At 45.2% G+C, this 20,497-nt stretch overlaps 1 protein-coding gene and 1 pseudogene across 1 annotated transcript; one reads left to right on the forward strand and one right to left on the reverse strand.

The window, feature by feature from the left end:
• Positions 1-13,630: 13,630 nt before the first annotated feature.
• LOC127326012 (uncharacterized) lies at positions 13,631-14,317 on the forward strand. The gene has a single exon (XM_051352851.2). It carries the CDS (start codon positions 13,678-13,680, stop codon positions 14,215-14,217), a length of 540 nt encoding a protein of 179 aa, XP_051208811.1. The 5' UTR covers positions 13,631-13,677; the 3' UTR covers positions 14,218-14,317.
• Positions 14,318-15,186: 869 nt separating this feature from the next.
• Positions 15,187-16,180, reverse strand: LOC127326008 (osmotin-like protein; annotated as a pseudogene).
• Between the last annotated feature and the right edge of the window lie 4,317 nt (positions 16,181-20,497).

A 20,497-nucleotide genomic window follows, 5' to 3' on the forward strand; every position in this document is an offset into this window, starting at 1 on the left:
ACCTCATTTAAATCATTTTCTTAAATGATGAGTATGAAGAGGTTGACTTAGTCAACCTAGGTCATATATTATTCATAAGAGAAATTAAATCTTAATAAGATAATGAGAGGAAATTATTTCTCTAAGTAATTAAAAGTAACACCTTAATTAGTATGAGAGGAAATTATTTTTCTTAAATAAGAAAACAACACATCTACCCACTTAATAGTAATGTGTGATGCTAGTTTAATTTGTGTAAATTATATGAGGTGTTTCACTTCATTTAAATCTTGTCCGAAGTACTTTCATATGAAGTTTGGACCCCTGGTCAAATGCTCTCATATGAAATACTTGGAGATTTTAAATCATTTGTAGAAGTGTTAAATAGTATGAGGTATCTCTGCCTCATTTAAATCATTTTCTCAAATGATGATGATGAATGGTTGACTTAGGTCAACCTGAATTCATGAGTGATTGTTTGAGAAATTAAATCTTAAAGAAGATTCAATGAGAGGAAATTATTCCTCAAGAACTATATGGAAACTATCATTTACATATGAAATGAGAGGAAATTATTTTTCCTCAAGCAAGACCACCAATGCACCAAATTGTATTAATTGTGTGAATAGAATAGTTTGTGTGAATACATGTGATTTTTAGAATAGCCAATGAATTGCTTGGTGATTGTACCCCGTATTCGTATTTTAGACACTAGTACCGAGGAGTATCAAGAGGAGGAGGAAGTCTACTTTCAAGGAGAAGAAGACCACTTTGACCACCTCAACAACCAAGGCAAGCTAACACCAATGCAAGCTCTATTGTTGCAAGATAATAATCATGCAAAGTGCAAAGCTCACCATGAGCAAGGCATTACCCATTTACTTTATGTTCATGATCCTATTTCCCAGTTTTACTTTACAAGCTTTACTTACCTTTGTTTTATCAAAATACTTTTTGATTCATGATTCATTTGGTGAGTATTGGATTAGTACAAGAGTATCAATGTTAGCCTAGAAGCAAAGCAAATTACTTAGCACCCCTCATACTTAGATGCTAGTGCTAAATTAAAATTGACTACTCTAGATGGGAACTTGTGAAATGAAAAGACTTTGAAAACCTTGGAATGATGAGTCATTCTATTGAAAGATTTTGAAGGTGATTGTGACTGGTGAATGACATGGTGAACTTTACAAAAACTGATGGTTGGGTTTGGATGCGATATCATTCCAATTTTGCAAGTACCCCCACAATACCTGATATGGGTAGGGCTTAACTAGAAGTTTATGTATCTTAGTATGGGTTCCCTCTAAAACAAGCGTCATCGGGGTTATGCCAAGGGCTGCCTCCAAAGAAATATGAAATGATGTGAAATGACGTGAAATGAGGTGAATGTCCGGCCCAAGCCCTGTGCAGTTCCTGTGTCGACCGTCTCTGTCTTCACTGGGAGGCCAAGCTCATGGGGAGAGATGCCTATACTAGGGTATGTAAGTGAAAGGTTATGGTTGGTAGTCCGCACACGGAGTGTGATAAATCAGGGCCAGTTAACCCTGACGGATTATTGCAAATGTTGTGGCACAAGTGTACGACCTCTGCAGAGTGTAGAACTATTCGAATAGCCGCGTCCACGGTTATGGACGGTTGGAAAGGCCATACTGTGCTGTCATCAGAAATTTTCAAAAGTATGACATGTGAAGGGTGACTTGTGATTTGAACTTGAAAGGTGAATGGTGACTTTGACTTGAAACACAACTGAGTTGTGGGAATGACACTAATGTTCCCACTTGAGTTAGTTAGCACATGAAGAGTTTTTATTTCAAATACTTATGAACTAAAATTGGCTTTATGCAAAAGAAACTAGAGCTTAGCACCCCCTTACCAGAAATGTTAGTACTTACATTAGTATTAGTTTGCGAGTACTTTAAAGTACTCACGGCTGTGTCCCTGGCTATTCGAATGGCCAGACTATGAAGAGGAGCAGCAGTATGAAGAGGATGGACAGCAGGACGTCTACGACAACTAGGACTACTCCTGACGTCAAGTGTTGGCCTGTGGACTATAGAGTCCCCTTCTATCTACGCTTCCGCTATGTATTTGTGATGTGTGTTGAAACAATAGTTCAACTATTATTGTAATATTGGATCATGTGATCTATTTGTAAGACGACTATGATATATAATGAATGATGACTTATGATATTCAACTGTTATGTCTCGCAACAACAATATTCCTGGGATTGCGATGTATGGCATAAAAGGCATCTGGACTTAAAAATCCGGTTGTTGACAAGTTGGTATCAGAGCCATTGTTTGACCTTAGGAAACCCTAGTTAGAATGGACGTCTGAAAAACTTAGTTTCAAAACCAATAAAGTGAATATTTATGAAAATTTATTCTCACTCTTATCCTTGATAACCTTTTCAAAAAGAGAAATTTATGCTCTACTTTTCTTTGAAATCCTACATAAAATTTGGCACACTGGATCACTTCACTAACTTACTTACCTTAATTGCTCACAGATGGAGTACCAATGGGAGTTCTATCAGCTTGGTCACGGAGGAGACCTGATGTTCGAAAAGGATTTGAAGCAACTAGTGGAATATCTAGGACACCCGTATCCCGAGTTCTTCGGAATACCCCTCAATAATCAGTTGGGAGGACCACCTCAGTGGGAAGTTTCTACAGATCTACGAAGAAAGCATGGAGCCCCGGTATGGGAAACCATATGGTTTTCTATAACGGGAAGCACCTGGAAGGAAGGACTAGTCAGAGCTATGCAAGAAGCCATTGCCCGTCTGTGTGGACAAAATGAGAACAAGATCCGAAACACTCGCCTCATCTACTACCCAAGACATGACTCCATGGGAAGACCGATGACCATGCCACCACACCCGGAGATGAACCACTATGTAGCACACCAGGACTTCAGGCTGTACAAAACCCGCAGGGATTTGGACAACGCCCTCGCCTCTCACCAAGCACATTACCCGTGAAGACGAAGAATCCACCCGGAAAGAATAGTATCACTCCAGCACTTAAGTAGGTGTGAGTTGTATCAGTATCCCCTTGTATCGTAGAGCGAATGAATGGTTCTTCAAACCAACGGTGTGTTAGATTTGTAATGTGTGATGTTTTGTATGAATGAAAAAGTGTTGCTGGTTTTTACCCCCTCAACACTACTCCAGTTTTCAAGTTTTGAACTTTTGAACTTTAAATCAAACAAACCATAGAAATTTCCCTCTTATCTTATCATCTACCTCAATATTCAGATGGCCCCACCAACCCGCAGCACCACCCAAGACGCCATGATGCAAATGCTAGAGATGATGATGGCAGACCGCGAAGCCGAGAGAGCTGAACGACACGCCAACATTGCCGCACTCCAGCAGATTGCTCAGAACAATAAAGGCCATGGAAACCACGACCACCCTGGGTCGAAGCTAAAGAACTTTCAGAACACAAACCCACCTATTTTCAGCAAGACCGAAGAGCCCCTCGATGCCGATGATTGGCTCCAGACAATGGAAAACAACCTCGAAGTTGCGGGAGTTGAAGCCATAGAGAAAGTACTGTTCGCCACCCACTACCTGTCAGGACCTGCACGAGCCTGGTGGACAAGCGCTCGCGCAATGAATGCGGGACAGGTGATGACCTGGGAGGACTTCAAGACCAAGTTTAGCAAATACCATGTGCCCCAAGGACTGATCAAGAAGATGAGAGACGAGTTCCGCGAACTCAAGCAAGGAAGGATGTCGGTGGTGGAATACCGCGACAGGTTCCTCACCTTGTCAAGGTACGCCCCGGACGAAACCGGCACCAACGAGAAACAGAAGGAGAGATTCCTGAACGGACTGCATGACGAGATGCAGACCGTGCTGGTCAACATTCCCTTTGCTGACCTAGAAGCCCTGGTGGACTCAGCCATCCAGATGGAAGGGAAACTGCACCAAGCCAATGAGAGCCGCAAGCGCCGTATGATGCCCCAGAATGGACCCAATAATGCTCAGAAGTACCGCGGCAATTCATCTGGAGGATTGGCCCCAAGATACAACAAGCCCCCTGCTCAGACTTACCGACCAAGCAACCACAACAACAACAATCACACCAACAACAACAACCACCCCAATGGCAACAACAAAAACCCCAATACTGCCCCAATGACTGGAAGCAACACTGTTCCCGTCAACCCCAAGGACAAGTCCACCATCAACTGCTATGAATGTGGAGTTGTGGGTCACTACTCCAATGAGTGCCCCAAGAAGCTTGCCAAGATTGCCGCCAATACCGCTGCACCTGCTCAGCAACAGCGCCGCTTCGCAGCCCGAAGGAACCAGAACAACCGCAGTGGCCGTCTCTACCACATGAATGTAGCAGAAGCACAGGAAGCATCTCAGGCCATGCCAAGTATGTTTTCCTGTTCAATCATATCGCCCAATCTCTCTTAGGAACCTAACTTATCTTAAAATCTCGGGACGAGATTTGTTTAAGGGGGAAGGGTTTGTAACACCCCAAATTTCAAAACAAAGAGAAAATGAATTTCCTTTTTCCAAAAATGAGAACCAACAAAAACTTTTCTTACATTGGGTGCTATTCATAGTGCTCATACCTAGTATTTGTGTTTTGCCATGATGAGTGTTCTTATGCTTATGTTCTAAACCCTAAAACCCTAAAGTGATCAAGTGAAGATCACCAACCAAATAAAATAAAAGAGAAAGAAATCAAATAAGAAAAACCCTAAACCCTAACCTTCTCAAAAATCATTTGGATCTATTTTGAGAAACCAAAATAAAAGGAAAAGACATATGTGGGCATGTAGCCCTAATATGTAGATTTTGAACCCTACTTTTCTTGCCTTGCTAAATGATGGTGAACCATTGCCAAACTTACCAAACCTTAAAGCTCATCTCTCTTGTCATCAATCTTTGAAAAAACAAAATAAAAAGAAATGATCTTAATTAAGAAAAAGGCATATGCAAGCCTATGGCTACTTTTTGCAAATGCTCCAACCTTGAGTGTTGATCTTGGTAGATGATTTGAAATACATCAACACCCTCAACCAAGTACTTACCAACCAATTCAAGTAAGAAATAAAATAAATCAAACATATGCATAGAGGCATATGTGGCACTTAGCCAAAATATCAAATCTTGACCTAGGCACCCACATTGTCCCAAAATGGTTTGAACCTTTTACTCAACTCAATCTAACACCAAATAAACCTCACTCTTGTCAAAATGAAGCAAAGAAAAATAAAAGAATCAAAATTAAAAAATCACAAAACCCTCACATATGGTTTATGCCATTTTTCCAAATCTTTGACCTAGACCATTTTGGCCTTCACCATTAGTTGTATTATGTTACTAAACACTTATTACAACTTTTGGAATCAAAGAAACACAAATCAAATCAAATTTAAACTCAATTTGTGAACACATAGAATAATGGTCAAATCTGTCTTTTATATTCTGGTCACTACTTTGAGCCCTTGCATTTCAAGTTGTTCAAACTAAACTTTCCCAATTCTTTGCATGTCATCTAAGAGCACATCAAGGTGAACAACTTTGGTAAAGACCACCATGCCAAATTCATCTTGGATCAAATTCTATACTCATGCAAAGTTGAGACTTTTTATCAAATGCAACAATCTCACTTTGAGCAAATTTGCATTTCTTTGATTTTTAAAATTCCACCAACACACATGGTTGTCTCTGGTCTTTTACAACTTAACCACACTCACCATTTTGAAATTTTGGAACCTTTTGAACTCAACCAAATTTGAGCAAAATTTGCAATTTGCAAATATGGAATAAATGCAAACACTATTTCAAATAGTGAGCTACCCAAACCTACTGCCCCAAACTACTCCACTCTGTCCCCTGGTCCCCTCTACACCCAACCCTGGCACAGTAACCCTAGGAGGAACCCTATGGAGGCAAGGACATGGCCATGCCGGCCATGTCACCACCATGCCGAGCCTCCCTCTCTCCCTTCATCACCAGACCTGACCCTGCTGCCCAACGACGCCACCTCGCCTCCCTACCTCACCTAGCTCCGACAACATCAAGGTAGACGCCGCAGCTCGCCGGAAAACACGCGCTCTGGTCGATGCCGTGGACGTCGAGCACGTTCCCGTGGACGTGCCAGAGCACCACCTGTCGCCGTCGACCCAGGCCCCCTCTCGCTCTCTCTCTTCGCACACACGCTCCCCTGGACGACCGCAACCCACCAGACACGCCCCTTGTCTCGCGCGAGCGCCGCCGCCATCGAAATCATCGCCGGATTCCCGCGCCCGTGCCGCCAGCACTCGCCATCGCCCGCACTCGCCTGACCATCCCCCACCTCGCCATCTAGCTCCCTAGAACCGCACGGACGTCGCCTACCTCGCCCTGCCCCCTCCTACCCCTCTCCATCGCCGGAATCGCCGCGCCATTGTCGGGTTCGCAGCAGACCTCCGGCCACCTCGAGCGCCTATAAAAGGAGAGCTCATCCTCCTCCTCTGAGCACACCCCTCGACTTCCCTCCCTCCTCTGAGCCTCCTCGACCTCTTTCCGCGCAACATTGCTCACCGCTGCCAGCCAATTGCGACATCGCCGCCCGTGAGCCGCCGCAGACCAAGCCGACGCCACCGTCCATCCCCGGAGCTCCCACGACCACCGTTGAGTTCGCCGTCGACGACAACGTCGCCTAGCACCGTCGCCACCCCTCGCCGGAGTCCCTGCTCGCCGTCAACCCCCGTGCCTCGCCGCGCCAGTAAGCCTTCTCGTCGGAGGAGATGACGATCGTGTGCCGCACGATCACGTTGTAATCCAACGGCCGTCCCTCCCCCGTACCGATTCGGGGTTAGTGAGCCGCTGACAGGCGGGTCCCGCGCTGTCAGGCAGCCCACGCGTCTGTGGACCGTGGTGGGCTAGACCCTGCTCGGCTAATTCGTTTCGGCCCAACTTGTTTTCCCACCTAGGCCCAAAATTCAAATCTTGTTAAATCAATTGTGTGTGAATTGAAATACTGGTCCTGACTTTGAAATTCAATAGAATCTGTTTGGCTTGGAAAAATTTAGCAAACTTGATACTTTTAGAAAGCTATTGAAAAGTTCTAAACAATGCCACTGGTCTCTTTGTGATATCTTTTGTAGAATTAATGTGACAAAAAGAACAAGCCAGGGACTTTTGCACATTCAAATAAATCTTAAAAATCAACCACTTTGAATTTTGAAGTAAATCCCATTGCTATGATTCACATTTCACTTGCACTAATTGTTTATGCAAAAATATGGTATGGTTACCTTGAGTGATCATGGCCCAAATTAATTAAAGGAATATATGGCTATTTCTAGTCAAAGATATTGTCCAAAACTATTAATAAATCACATGAGAGTTTTTCTCTCACTTAAATCTTGTCACCAACATTTCAAAATGAGGTAGAGACTCTGGTCATTTAGGTCTCATATGAATTGTTTGAGGATATTAAATCTTTACCATATTAGGATTAAGTTGTATGAGATGCTTCACCTCATTTAAATCATTTTCTTAAATGATGAGTATGAAGAGGTTGACTTAGTCAACCTAGGTCATATATTATTCATAAGAGAAATTAAATATTAATAAGATAATGAGAGGAAATTATTTCTCTAAGTAATTAAAAGTAACACCTTAATTAGTATGAGAGGAAATTATTTTTCTTAAATAAGAAAACAATATATCTACCCACTTAATAGTAATGTGTGATGCTAGTTTAATTTGTGTAAATTATATGAGGTGTTTCACTTCATTTAAATCTTGTCCCAAGTACTTTCATATGAAGTTTGGACCCCTGGTCAAATGCTCTCATATGAAATACTTGGAGATTTTAAATCATTTGTAGAAGTGTTAAATAGTATGAGGTATCTCTGCCTCATTTAAATCATTTTCTCAAATGATGATGATGAATGGTTGACTTAGTCAACCTGAATTCATGAGTGATTGTTTGAGAAATTAAATCTTAAAGAAGATTCAATGAGAGGAAATTATTCCTCAAGAACTATATGGAAACTATCATTTACATATGAAATGAGAGGAAATTATTTTTCCTCAAGCAAGACCACCAATGCACCAAATTATATTAATTGTGTGAATAGAATAGTTTGTGTGAATACATGTGATTTTTAGAATAGCCAATGAATTGCTTGGTGATTGTACCCCGTATTCGTATTTTAGACGCTAGTACCGAGGAGTATAAAGAGGAGGAGGAAGTCTACTTTCAAGGAGAAGAAAACCACTTTGACCACCTCAACAACCAAGGCAAGCTAACACCAATGCAAGCTCTATTGTTGCAAGATAATAATCTTGCAAAGTGCAAAGCTCACCATGAGCAAGGCATTACCCATTTACTTTATGTTCATGATCCTATTTCCCAGTTTTACTTTACAAGCTTTACTTACCTTTGTTTTATCAAAATACTTTTTGATTCATGATTCATTTGGTGAGTACTGGATTAGTACAAGAGTATCAATGTTAGCCTAGAAGCAAAGAAAATTACTTAGCACCCCTCATACTTAGATGCTAGTGCTAAATTAAAATTGACTACTCTAGATGGGAACTTGTGAAATGAAAAGACTTTGAAAACCTTGGAATGATGAGTCATTCTATTGAAAGATTTTGAAGGTGATTGTGACTGGTGAATGACATGGTGAACTTTACAAAAACTGATGGTTGGGTTTGGATGCGATATCATTCCAATTTTGCAAGTACCCCCACAATACCTGATATGGGTAGGGCTTAACTAGAAGTTTATGTATCTTAGTATGGGTTCCCTCTAAAACAAGCGTCATCGGGGTTATGCCAAGGGCTGCCTCCAAAGAAATATGAAATGATGTGAAATGACGTGAAATGAGGTGAATGTCCGGCCCAAGCCCTGTGCAGTTCCCAGGCTGACTGTCTGTCTTCACTGGGAGGCTAAGCTCATGGGGAGAGATGCCTATACTAGGGTATGTAAGTGAAAGGTTATGGTTGGTAGTCCGCACACGGAGTGTGATAAATCAGGGCCAGTTAACCCTGACGGCTTATTGCAAATGTTGTGGCACAAGTGTACGACCTCTGCAGAGTGTAAAACTATTCGAATAGCCGCGTCCACGGTTATGGACGGTTGGAAAGGCCATACTGTGCCGTCATCAGAAATTTTCAAAAGTATGACATGTGAAGGGTGACTTGTGATTTGAACTTGAAAGGTGAATGGTGACTTTGACTTGAAACACAACTAAGTTGTGGGAATGACACTAATGTTCCCACTTGAGTTAGTTAGCACATGAAGAGTTTTTATTTCAAATACTTATGAACTAAAATTGGCTTTATGCAAAAGAAACTAGAGCTTAGCACCCCCTTACCAGAAATGTTAGTACTTACATTAGTATTAGTTTGCGAGTACTTTAAAGTACTCACGGCTGTGTCCCTGGCTATTCGAATGGTCAGACTATGAAGAGGAGCAGCAGTATGAAGAGGATGGACAGCAGGACGTCTACGACAACTAGGACTACTCCTGACGTCAAGCGTTGGCCTGTGGACTATAGAGTCCCCTTCTATCTACGCTTCCGCTATGTATTTGTGATGTGTGTTGAAACAATAGTTCAACTATTATTGTAATATTGGATCATGTGATCTATTTGTAAGACGACTATGATATGTAATGAATGATGACTTATGATATTCAACTGTTATGTCTCGCAACAACAATATTCCTGGGATTGCGATGTATGGCATAACAGGCATCTGGACTTAAAAATCCGGGTGTTGACAACGACACCCAGGAAAGATCGGAGTCATCCCATCTTTCTCCATTTGCGACAGCTTGGCTCTCTCTCTAGCTGCAACTCTATCGTTGCTCGTCTCCTGGAGGAGAAGATCTTGAACATGAGAGTCCCGCAAGGCCGAAATTAGCGGGGTCGCGCCGGAATCTTCTTCTTCATCATGATGATCTTCTCCGCCGGCATCTTCTTCTTCACGATGATCTTCTCCGCCGACTTCTTCTTCATGATGATAGTCCCCGTCGGCATGATGATAGTCTTCTTCATGATGATAGTCATCTCGCTCGACATGGTCTTCATGCGCACCATTTGATGGGGCCGGCCGCGCCTGGTTGTCTTGCATGAAACCGCGCCTCAGCCGGTGCTCCTCCAGTTGTCCGGAATCAGGGTTGATCCAGCGCTCGAGTTTGCATGATCGACACGGACATCTTATCTGGCGCCTATTGTTCCGAATCATGTCCTCCTTCGCGTCTATCTTGTATCTAGAGATTCGAGCGGAACTCATCGAGAGGACCATGATTGCCTGCAAATGGTATACATAGAACAGGAAATTAGAACCGCAACAAATGCACACACATGCATGGGCCGTACCTCTCCTCAAGGTATTACATGGAGCGGAAAAATTCGGCATGACCTCTCCTCAAGGTAGGACATATGGGTAGTGCAAAATTAGCCAAAACGGAAATGAATCAACATTTCGGCAAACATCCATGCACCACACATGCACACACACAAGCGCTTCACCTGCAACAAGCATCCATACACACGACGGCCACACAAGATCTACAAGCATATGCATGTCTCCTCCAAGCATATGTATGTCTCCTCCAACTACTCACCTTGTAGATTCGATACTGAGACGAGACCACGATCGATGAGTTCGAGAGGAGGAGAGAGTATGGAGAGCCTTCTCCTCAACTCCAATTATGTATCAACCAAAGTAAGTGCAATAAATACCCAAGCAAGTGAAAAGTAGAGCCAAAATGGTATGAGAGAGAAGGGGGGACGAGCTAGATGGAGGAAGAAGAATGGCTTGTGTAGTGTGGTAGGTGGGAGGTTGGCTCACTTTTGTATATCTGGTTCGCTAATTCTGTGGCGCACCGAGCACAGTGTGCCACAGAATACCTTATTTCTGTGGCGCACCAGGCAAACTGCGCTACAGAATAGCTTATTTTTGTGGCGCACAGTGGGAGTGCGCCATAGAATAAGGAATTTCTGTGGCGCACTCGGGTAAGTGCGTCATAGAAATAGTAAAACCAATGATTGGGGGTGATAGGTTGTGGGGTCCACCAAGTTTTTGTGGCGCACGGTTCCCTGGTGCGCCACAAAATTAAGCTATTTCTGTGGCGCACCTTGCCTGGTGCGCCACAAAATAAATTTATGTGGCGCATTTTTAATGGTGCGCCACAGAACTAAGCTCCGCCTATAAGGGTTTTCCTACTAGTGCATGGTGAAGTCAGAAGAAGAGAATATCATGAAGGCCGGATTGGAGAACTAGCTAATGGAGGTTCAAGTCTTTGCGTTGTTGATGGGCTTGCTTGGTGTTTCGGACTTCGCAGCAGTGGTATGGAAGTGGAGGCGGAAGCACATGTGAAGTTCGGAGTCTTACCTTTCAGGGTGAAAATCCAAGGTCTGGCCTTAACTGGTTGTGCCTGGCAATGCCTTTGTTGAAGGGATTGTTTTGAGAGCGAAGACTATCTTAAGGGTGAAAACCTAAGATCTTTGATCGGGCGACGGCGGCGCTGGTGCACTGTTCCCTTCTTGGAGGAGTTGGTTTTGAAGAGTCTGATTTTCAGGTGTTGTCTTGGTGGTGGTTGTATTACTGGTGCTAGGGCTGTGATACTGTAGCGGGACTTTTATTTCTTAGTTTTCTTTTTCTCTTTTTTGGCTATGTGCATCCATAATGTTTTAGGGCATTGCGTTGTTGTAGAGGCTGGGTGTAATTGGTATCCTTCGATATTAATATATTCCTTTTATCGAAAAAGACAACAACAAGGTCGAAGAGGGTGCCGAAGCAGCGCTCCGATGTTTCCCGGAAGGCCAATACCTTCTCCCCCATTCTTCTGCCACAAAAAAGATGATGCGGCACGTAACCCTAGTCACCACACTCAATACCCTCTCCCCCATTCTTCTGCCATGCACGTGATACCAAAGTTACCACATCGTTTCGTGCCGCTATGCCAGGCTGCCCGAGATCCTTCGAGCATCAGCGAAGCTCCGCCACCTCTCCGCCGACACAAGCTTGTTGGGAAGCTCACGATCGAGCAAATCAACCTCACATATTCGAAGTCCTTCCAACGCCGTCCGGTCATCTCTAGCCACACAAACCCCTCCATTGCAAATGTGGCAAGTTTCTAGTCCCATGTACCACTCTCCATCTTCCTCTCGCTCTGTAGCCTCCCCGCGCAAAACACCATCGTGTGCCACCGCTCGGCATCATCGCCTGCGTCAGTCCAGTGGTCAATAACCAATGGCGCAGCCCCTATTTGGTGCCCATTAGTCGTCAACATCCAAATGCTAGCTCGCGTAGACCCTCTTCGCCCTCCTTTGTCATAGGGTTGGTTGTTAGGAGAGCAGCCAGCCATGCTGACCAAGCACAGAAGTTTAAGGAGAACTGTAGGTCGGCAAAAAAGTTTAGCTCACTTGGTTAGGGAAGTGGATGTACAACCCAGCCACCCAGCTTCAAGTCTCCCACTTACGCAGATTTGGGTTCTTATTATTTCACACAAAAAAAACCACTGTAGGGGCTTCCCCTACCGTATTCCTTTCAAAAAAAGAAAGTTTTCTTAGTTTTTAGTATAGTTATTTAAAGAATTGATAGAAATAAGATTGCATCCAATAGATTTGGACCCCGCCCTCCGACATGGACCCAGTGAAATTGAATTCCCCGTGAAGATTGTCAGCATTATGAGAAATACAAAAACAATATGTCGAAATGCTTGGTTTAATAAGCTCCATCTCAACATGTCCAAATTATGCATATGCATAAATAAATTTTAATCGTGTAGATATGTTCGCGGTGATCTTGCAAACTTAAAGTTGATATGTTGATACGTGTGTGGTACCCTATTTTACATCATCTGCGATGGAAGTGTGCTCTATTTTACATCATCTGCTATGACAATAAGTGTTCGATGTTCTAAAATAATATCTAGGTGCCTTAAAATACATCATATATTCGATGCACTTTTACATTTCAAACTCATACATTGGATAGTAATACATTTATGGCCAATTATTTCAAAATTATTTCATGATATAGGCATATATTTACTTTTGCCTTTTGTCATGTTGTCTTACCATTAGCCGTCCATTCATTAAGAAGATCCAAAGATAACGTGTATGATTCCTGTGGTTGGCAATTTAGCACAGCTGGCTCATAGGCCGGCGAGGCCACCTTGGATGGGCAAGCGGTCCAAAGTCCATGATCTGCTCTGCACTGTTAATTTAAACATTGAACAGTATTAAGTCCCTTCTAAAATATAAGTATTTTTAGCTTTCCATAAATGTTTATATTTCAGGAAGGAGGTAACGTTTATGTGTCTTAATTCCAGCATTGGAAGCTGTACATTTATGGCGAATAATATAATAGAAAAAAAATATGCCGCAAGACACTTCTTTTGTTTATTGCTAGCATAATAAAGTATGACCAAGACTCGTTCGTCTTCATTAAGAAAATTTATTTATGGCGAAAATACAGCTATCACAACAAATTTGATCTCCCATTGTCACTTCATAAAGAAATTCCATTTTAGCAGCGTATCACAAAATTTGATCTCCCATTTATGCCTCAAGATTTGAATCATCTTACTACATAGACCCACCAAATTAAAGCCTCAAGATTTGCCCATGGAATCTTACTACATAAACCCACCAAAAGCCTCAAGATTTGCCTCCTCTCCATTCTCCCCAAACGAGACACCCAAAATGGCAGCGAGGCTTCTCATCCCCATCCTCCTAGTGCTCCTTGTCGTCTCCCACGTGGCGCTCGCCTCCATCGTGGAGGAGACGTGCGCGAAGGTGGAAAACATATCGCTCCGCAAGGAACTGGAGGCCGTCTGCGTGACCACGCTCCAGGCGGCGCCGGGGAGCGCCACCGCCGACACGCACGGACTGGCCGTGATCGCCACGAACCTGACGATGGTCAACTACACGGCGGCGGTGGCCACGATCAAGGACCTACAACGGCACGGCGGCTGGACGGTCGGCCAGCAGGCTGCGCTGGCCACGTGCCGTGAGCGGTACACCGAGGGGCTCAACGCGATGCATAGAGCCATCCAAGCACTGGCCACGATGCAGAAGCAGGCATACGAGGACAACATGATCGCAGCCGTGAGGGCCTCCACCGACTGCGCCGCCGCGTCCGTGGCCGCGGATAAGGAGGTGTCGCCTCTGCGCAAGGTGAACGCCGACGCCGAGCACCTAACCGTCGTGGCCATGGTGATCTTTTTCTTGTTGTACGTGTAGCAAGCAGGATACCTGTGGATCTTGCCGTGTGACCGGTGTTAGATAGATCGACAGATCTATGAAAATATAAACAGTAATTGAATGCGTGATTTGATTGCTTTGTGCCATTAATTTCATGTTCGTAAGTATTGAGATTTAGCTGTCTCCTTCGTGCTGCCCGTGAATGAGAGCGGCCGTTGTTACTGCTTCAGAACTTGACAAGTTTCAAGTTCAACTGGACGCAGACGCAACGCGGAGCTTTTCAGGTGACAGAGGCAAAAAGAGCAATCTACAAGCCCACGTGTCTTGAACCTAAATTCCAGTGTTGCATGAATAGAGGATTGTGGAAGATCGCTAGTATTAGGCCCGAGGAACGTGAGCACTAGAGGCCAGGCCCTTTTTCTTCTCTTAGCGGGCAGCTCTACACTTTTCTTTCTTGCTCGAGCCGGATGATGATAAATGCCATACAAAATGAATTGGAAAACGGATGACGCAAGCAGCTGAAGGCAACTTAGCTACAACAGTCATCGCTGCAAATAATTGTGTCATCTTCCAAAAGAATTCTGTCATCTTCCAATCTATTCATCATTAATTGTGGGTGCTCACTAGAAATATTCGTCACTATACCATGTTCAGCCTTTCAGGCATCCATACATGCCAACCAAAATCTAATGAACAACAAGCACATCTGTCAACATGATGAACATCGATCCCAGTCCCATTGCTTCTCTTCACTTGTGAACAAGCTGCACACCAGTACGACATACAGTTTCAGAAAAGAGGACCAATGGTCGGAAACTTATTGATAAGTGTTGACGTTGCATGGCTGATGATATCTTGGTTCGAATTGTTAACTTTCTTGGTAATCCAGCGCGCGTGTGTTGTTCCTCCTTATTATCTTCACATTCATTTGCTTAAGGAATTCTCAATTTTATATTTGCAAAGAATGGGTCTTCGCTATCATCATTTAATTTGTGCGTGGGCTCTATATCGAGAGGCCAGTTACGATGTAATAAGCTCATTTTCGAAGATTTACAGTATGATAGAAACCGATTGGCGCATCAATCTGTTTCTCCTTACAGTAAGTTGAATGCTGACCAGCTGCTTATTTATCATGAAATTACATGTGCTCTGTCTGCGCGGAGGCGGCACCGACCATGGTCAGATGGGCGAGCTCCGTCTGGGCGGAGGCGGCACCGACCATGGTCAGATGGGCGAGCTCCGTCTGGCAGAAGACGACCTTGAGCTCGCGGGGCGCGATGCAGCTCTGTGGCAGTGGCTCACGGTCGGTACCGTTCACCCGCGTCAGCGGGCACCGCCGCTTGAAGTACCCGGGGTCCCCCTTGCACGCCACGATGATGCGGCAGTCGTCGATTTTGACCTGATCCACGGGGCACCCGTTGGTGAGGTTCAGCGGGCAGCCCAGCGCCGGGCACTGCCCGCCGTCGCTGAACAGCGGGGTGACCACCATCGCCAGGTTGAAGCCGTCCTCGAGGCTCACGCTGTACGTCGCCAGGTCCTCGGTGGAGTGCACAGCCAGCTGCACCACCGTCCTCGGCGGCGACGAGCCCGTGTCGCAGCTGGTCGGCGTCCTGCAGAAGGTGCGCGCCACCACGCTGCCAGCCCAGAAGGTGTCCGGGAAGGGGAAGGAGACCAGCCCCCCGTTGGGGTCGAGCTCGATGGTGTTGTCGGAGATGGAGGAGAAGTTCCCGTTGGGGGTGACCAGCGGGCGCACGGGGAACGGGCACAGGTTCTGCAGGGTCAGCTTTGGTGTCCACCGCCGATGCCGCCAGAGCGGCGGCGGCCGCAAGCAGGAAGGCGAGGGCGAGGCGCTCGGCCATGGTAGCCATGTGCTCTTGTTTCTTGGCTTTGCAGGGGTGGTGAGGAACTGGTGATATCGTTTAGGCGGACGTGCAAGCCTGTTTATATAGGCAAGGCGCCGTGAGTGCTATGCGTGTAATAACCATGGAGTTCGATCTACGGTTAGTAATTAGCTACCAAGGAGAGCCAGCTAGCATCACACTGATTTTTATTCACTCTGCATTCCAACCCTGCCGTATGGATCGAGATGATGCCTGGATTGGTCACTCCCGTCATGGCGAGTGGTTTCTATTCTTGAGAATGTAGCGTGCCCTTGTTGAGCAGAGATGCATCTAATTTCTTCCCGGAGGTTACATTAGCTACTTCCGGATGTGGCGTACTGGTCTTCTCCGGCCCCGTGCATAGCTAAGTATGTGAAGAATCAGTCTAAACTGGTCACCGCCCACCCAAACTGAATTCAGTTCTGCAAGGGAATGGAGCTTCCACTTGTAAACTTATCACCAACTCATCATCAGGTTTCTCTTTCTATACTAGGCACACTCGCAGACCTCAGTGTTAGACATGTAACGTAGCTGTATATGTGTTCATACCATATTGGTATTAGAGTTGTATTGTATCTTGTATACACCCCATATATATATATGAGATAGGCCACCCCTAGAGGGTTGTGCCGGTTCCCCCCAAACATACTTTGTCTTACATGGTATCAGAGCTTTGGTGAGGCGACATATGTGAGAGGGCCGATCAGGATCAACAAAACCAGGAGGCTGGCGCATATAAACCTCTTCCTCTAGCAAACCATGAAGAAAGGCATTCTGTACATCAAGCTGACGAAGAGACCAACCTCGAGTAACTGCAAGCGACAGAAGAAGGCGAATAGTAGTAGGTTTGACCACAGGGCTGAAGGTGTCTTCATAGTCAAGACCAAACCGCTGGCGAAATCCTCTAGCCACAAGTCGTGCTTTGTAGCGCTCAATGGATCCATCTGAATGCTTCTTCACTTTGAACACCCATTTGGAATCAATGATATTAACACGAGGTGGCGGAGGAACAAGGGTCCAGGTGTCGTTACGCAGCAAGGCCTGATATTCCTGTTCCATAGCCTGTCGCCAATGTGGGATGCTCATGGCAGCTTGATATGTACGTGGCTCAGCAGATGGATCAGCTAGTGCAGCAGACATACAGGCAGCATACCAGGCGACAGTCCCATCAGTGCGCTCCAAGGGTCGAAAGATACCACTGCGACTGCGCATATGAGGCCGCGAAACCGACGGAGCAACAGGTGCAGTGGATGTCGATGGAGGAGCCGAAGCAGGGCTGGGCGACGGTGACGGAGAGGCCGGGGGCAGCGACGGGCTGTGCGACGCCGGCGAGGCTGGTGAGGCGCGAGGCGACGCAGGAGCAGACGACGGTGGAGACAGCGTGGCCGCACGGTCAGCCTCTGCATGTGCATGGGCAGCAGTATCGAGGCCATGCAGATGATCGGCGTGAGGCGGGGACACTGGCGAGCGCGGGCGCCCAGTAGCCGGGGACGTGGCGGGCGGGCGATCGTCGTGTGCATGACGAGCACGAGCGTCGAGGCCATGCACGGGCGCGTGATCGACGTCGAGCGAGGGCGAGCACGGACGATCGCCATCAGGGGAAGCACGGCGTGCACGGGCATCGAGGCCATGCACGTCAGTGTGTGAGATGACAGTAGCATCAACTGGCGAATCCTCAAGAAGTTCCAAGCGAGCTCCACGACCAACACCTCAACCATGGTTAGGCAACAACAAAGTAGAATATGCAACATCCTCAAATTGGTCAGCAGTGACAGAAGATGAATGCAGCGGTGTTATAGTGGACACTGGGAGGCTTGAAAAAGGAAAAGAGTTCTCATCGGAAATAACATCCCGAGATATGTAGACACGATTCGTGGGAACATGAAGGCATTTGTATCCTTTGTGAAGAGCACTATAGCCAAGAAAAACACATTTTTTAGAGCGATACTCCAACTTACGTTTATTGTATGGACGCAAATGGGGCCAACACGCACAGCCAAAGACCTTAAAGAAGGTGTAATCTGGCAGTTCGTTAAGAAGGAGCTCAAGTGAAGTTTTCATGTCTAACACACGAGTAGGAGTACGATTGATGAGAAAGCAAGCGGTAGAAAGAGCATCACTCCAAAATCTAAAGGGGACAGATGCATGGGCCAAAAGGGTAAGACCAGTTTCAACGATATGCCTATGCTTACGCTCAACGGAACCATTCTGCTGATGAGTATGAGGGCATGATAAACGATGAGAAATCCCAAGCTTCTGAAAGAAAGAGTTGAGGTTGCGATACTCGCCCCCCCCCCCAATCCGACTGAACATGAATTATTTTGTGCTTGAGAAGACGTTCAACATGCGTCTGAAATTGAGTGAAAATACTAAACACATCAGATTTGCGCTTAATAAGATAAAGCCAAGTAAAGCGACTATAAGCATCGATGAAACTGACATAATATTTGTGACCACTAACAGAGGTTTGAGCAGGACCCCATACATCTGAAAACACAAGTTCTAGAGGACTCTTAATTTCTCGAGTAGACTCAGAAAAAGGAAGTTGATGACTTTTGCCTTGCTGACAGGCATCACACACTACTAAATCTTTATTGCTAGACAAGCTAGGTAACTCATGACGACTCAAGACATGGCGAACGATAGGAGTGGCAGGATGTGATGACCCGTCATACCACTGCATGGTGTAGTATGCAAGTCTGATATAACACCAATGAAACACCGTTCCACTAGTATTATATCGCTCAGAGTGGTACAACAGAAACATATGCGAGTCCAAGGTATGTCTATAGAATTACAACACCGACTCTGTTACATAAGATCATCACAACCTCCTACTTTACAATGAGGTAAAACTACAAATAACTCCAGAAGAACGACTCGTAGTCTAATCTTATCACGAACTCTATTTGTAGAGTATTTAACTAGCTACAGAGGCTAAGAATAGATTCTAGCTACTTAGGAGCTAGGTTTAGGAAGCTGGTTCCCTTCTATGGTTAAACTAGGTTTTCTCCTTGATGGATGTGGTATCTGACTCCTCTGACAGGGTCCTGTATCTTGAAGTAGTTGTTGACTCCTCGTTCTTCGAGTTGCATTGTAGATCCTCCTTCGATGCCTCCATATCTAAGCAGGGGATTTAAGAGTGGGATGAGTACGAGCGTACTCAACAAGTTCATTATAGGAAAGAGGTGTTTAATGCACTAGCTACGACATTAGACCAGAAAGTCTAATACCAATGCAGGTTTTCATAACCATTTCTTTAAAAGGTTGCTTTTATTCAGAAGAACTATGTCCGTCAGCCTTCACCGGTTTACTAGAACTTCATGGAGCTCCTTTCCGGCCGCGTTCGCAGTTCCATATCCCGGAACAGGGAGTGACAGGTCACGGTTCTTTACACTCTGCAGAGGTGTGTTGCTTTACCCATAAGAGATCTTAACCTTGGTGCCAACCGAGTCATGTTCTCGTCCACACTTCCTTTGGTGTGAGGCCCGGTATAAGGTCTAGCCAATCATGTTCCTCCGCTACCTTTAACACCCACCCGTTGTTGCATGCGCCGACCCTGGGTCCACGTCGGTCCCATTATTCCTGTAGATTTCAAGGTGGACCCCGACCACGACGACAGTGCTGGGCTCTACCATACACTCCTACGCCGGTGGCTGCAACCCATCATAGACCGCAATACCGTGGGGACTTAGGACTCCCCAGCCTAACCAGCTTGCTCCTTCGGGCGACAAGTGTACTACAGACTATGCCGTGGGGACTTAGGACTCCCCAGCCTCTCCAGCTTGCCCCCTTGGATTACAAGTGTACTACGGTAAAGCGCATCCGTTGATGAACGAGAGGTGGAAACACTTTTGACTACTCCGTCCCACTCCGGAACTTATGGTTAACACGGATATTACGGCACAAGAATCACTGGCGACATTTGTTGTTTAATCCTAGATGGATATAACCCGTGCAATGGAACCTCCACCATATCAACACAATCCATGGTTCCATTGCCCACCACATAGTCATATTCATAGTTATGAAAGTAGTGGTTTTCGTTTTTTATGCAATAGTGATAACCATAGTACTTTGCAAGTAATTTGATAGAAATACTCAAATGACATGAGCAAGTGATGAACTTGCCTTTCTTGACTGCAAGATTATGCAGACAAGGTCTTCGATGTGTATTAACTCCAAATTCTGAAATAGCATCATCGTCCGATAAGGACGATGTTTAAAAGATTAGCAAAGATGCAATAATGCATAAGAATGAGATGCAATCGCTCTAAGCGTGACCTAACCCCGATGATTTAGGATTAGTGAGTGGTAATGATTGGTTTAGGGTGTGTTGCACTTTTAGAGTGATTCACATACAAGGTTCTTATTCAGGTGTGATTACTTGGTATTATAAACAGATAGATATAAGGCACAGTAATCAATTGAGCACACAA

Source organism: Lolium perenne, chromosome 1 (assembly GCF_019359855.2).
Source record: "Lolium perenne isolate Kyuss_39 chromosome 1, Kyuss_2.0, whole genome shotgun sequence".
In the NCBI taxonomy this organism is placed as follows: domain Eukaryota; kingdom Viridiplantae; phylum Streptophyta; class Magnoliopsida; order Poales; family Poaceae; genus Lolium; species Lolium perenne.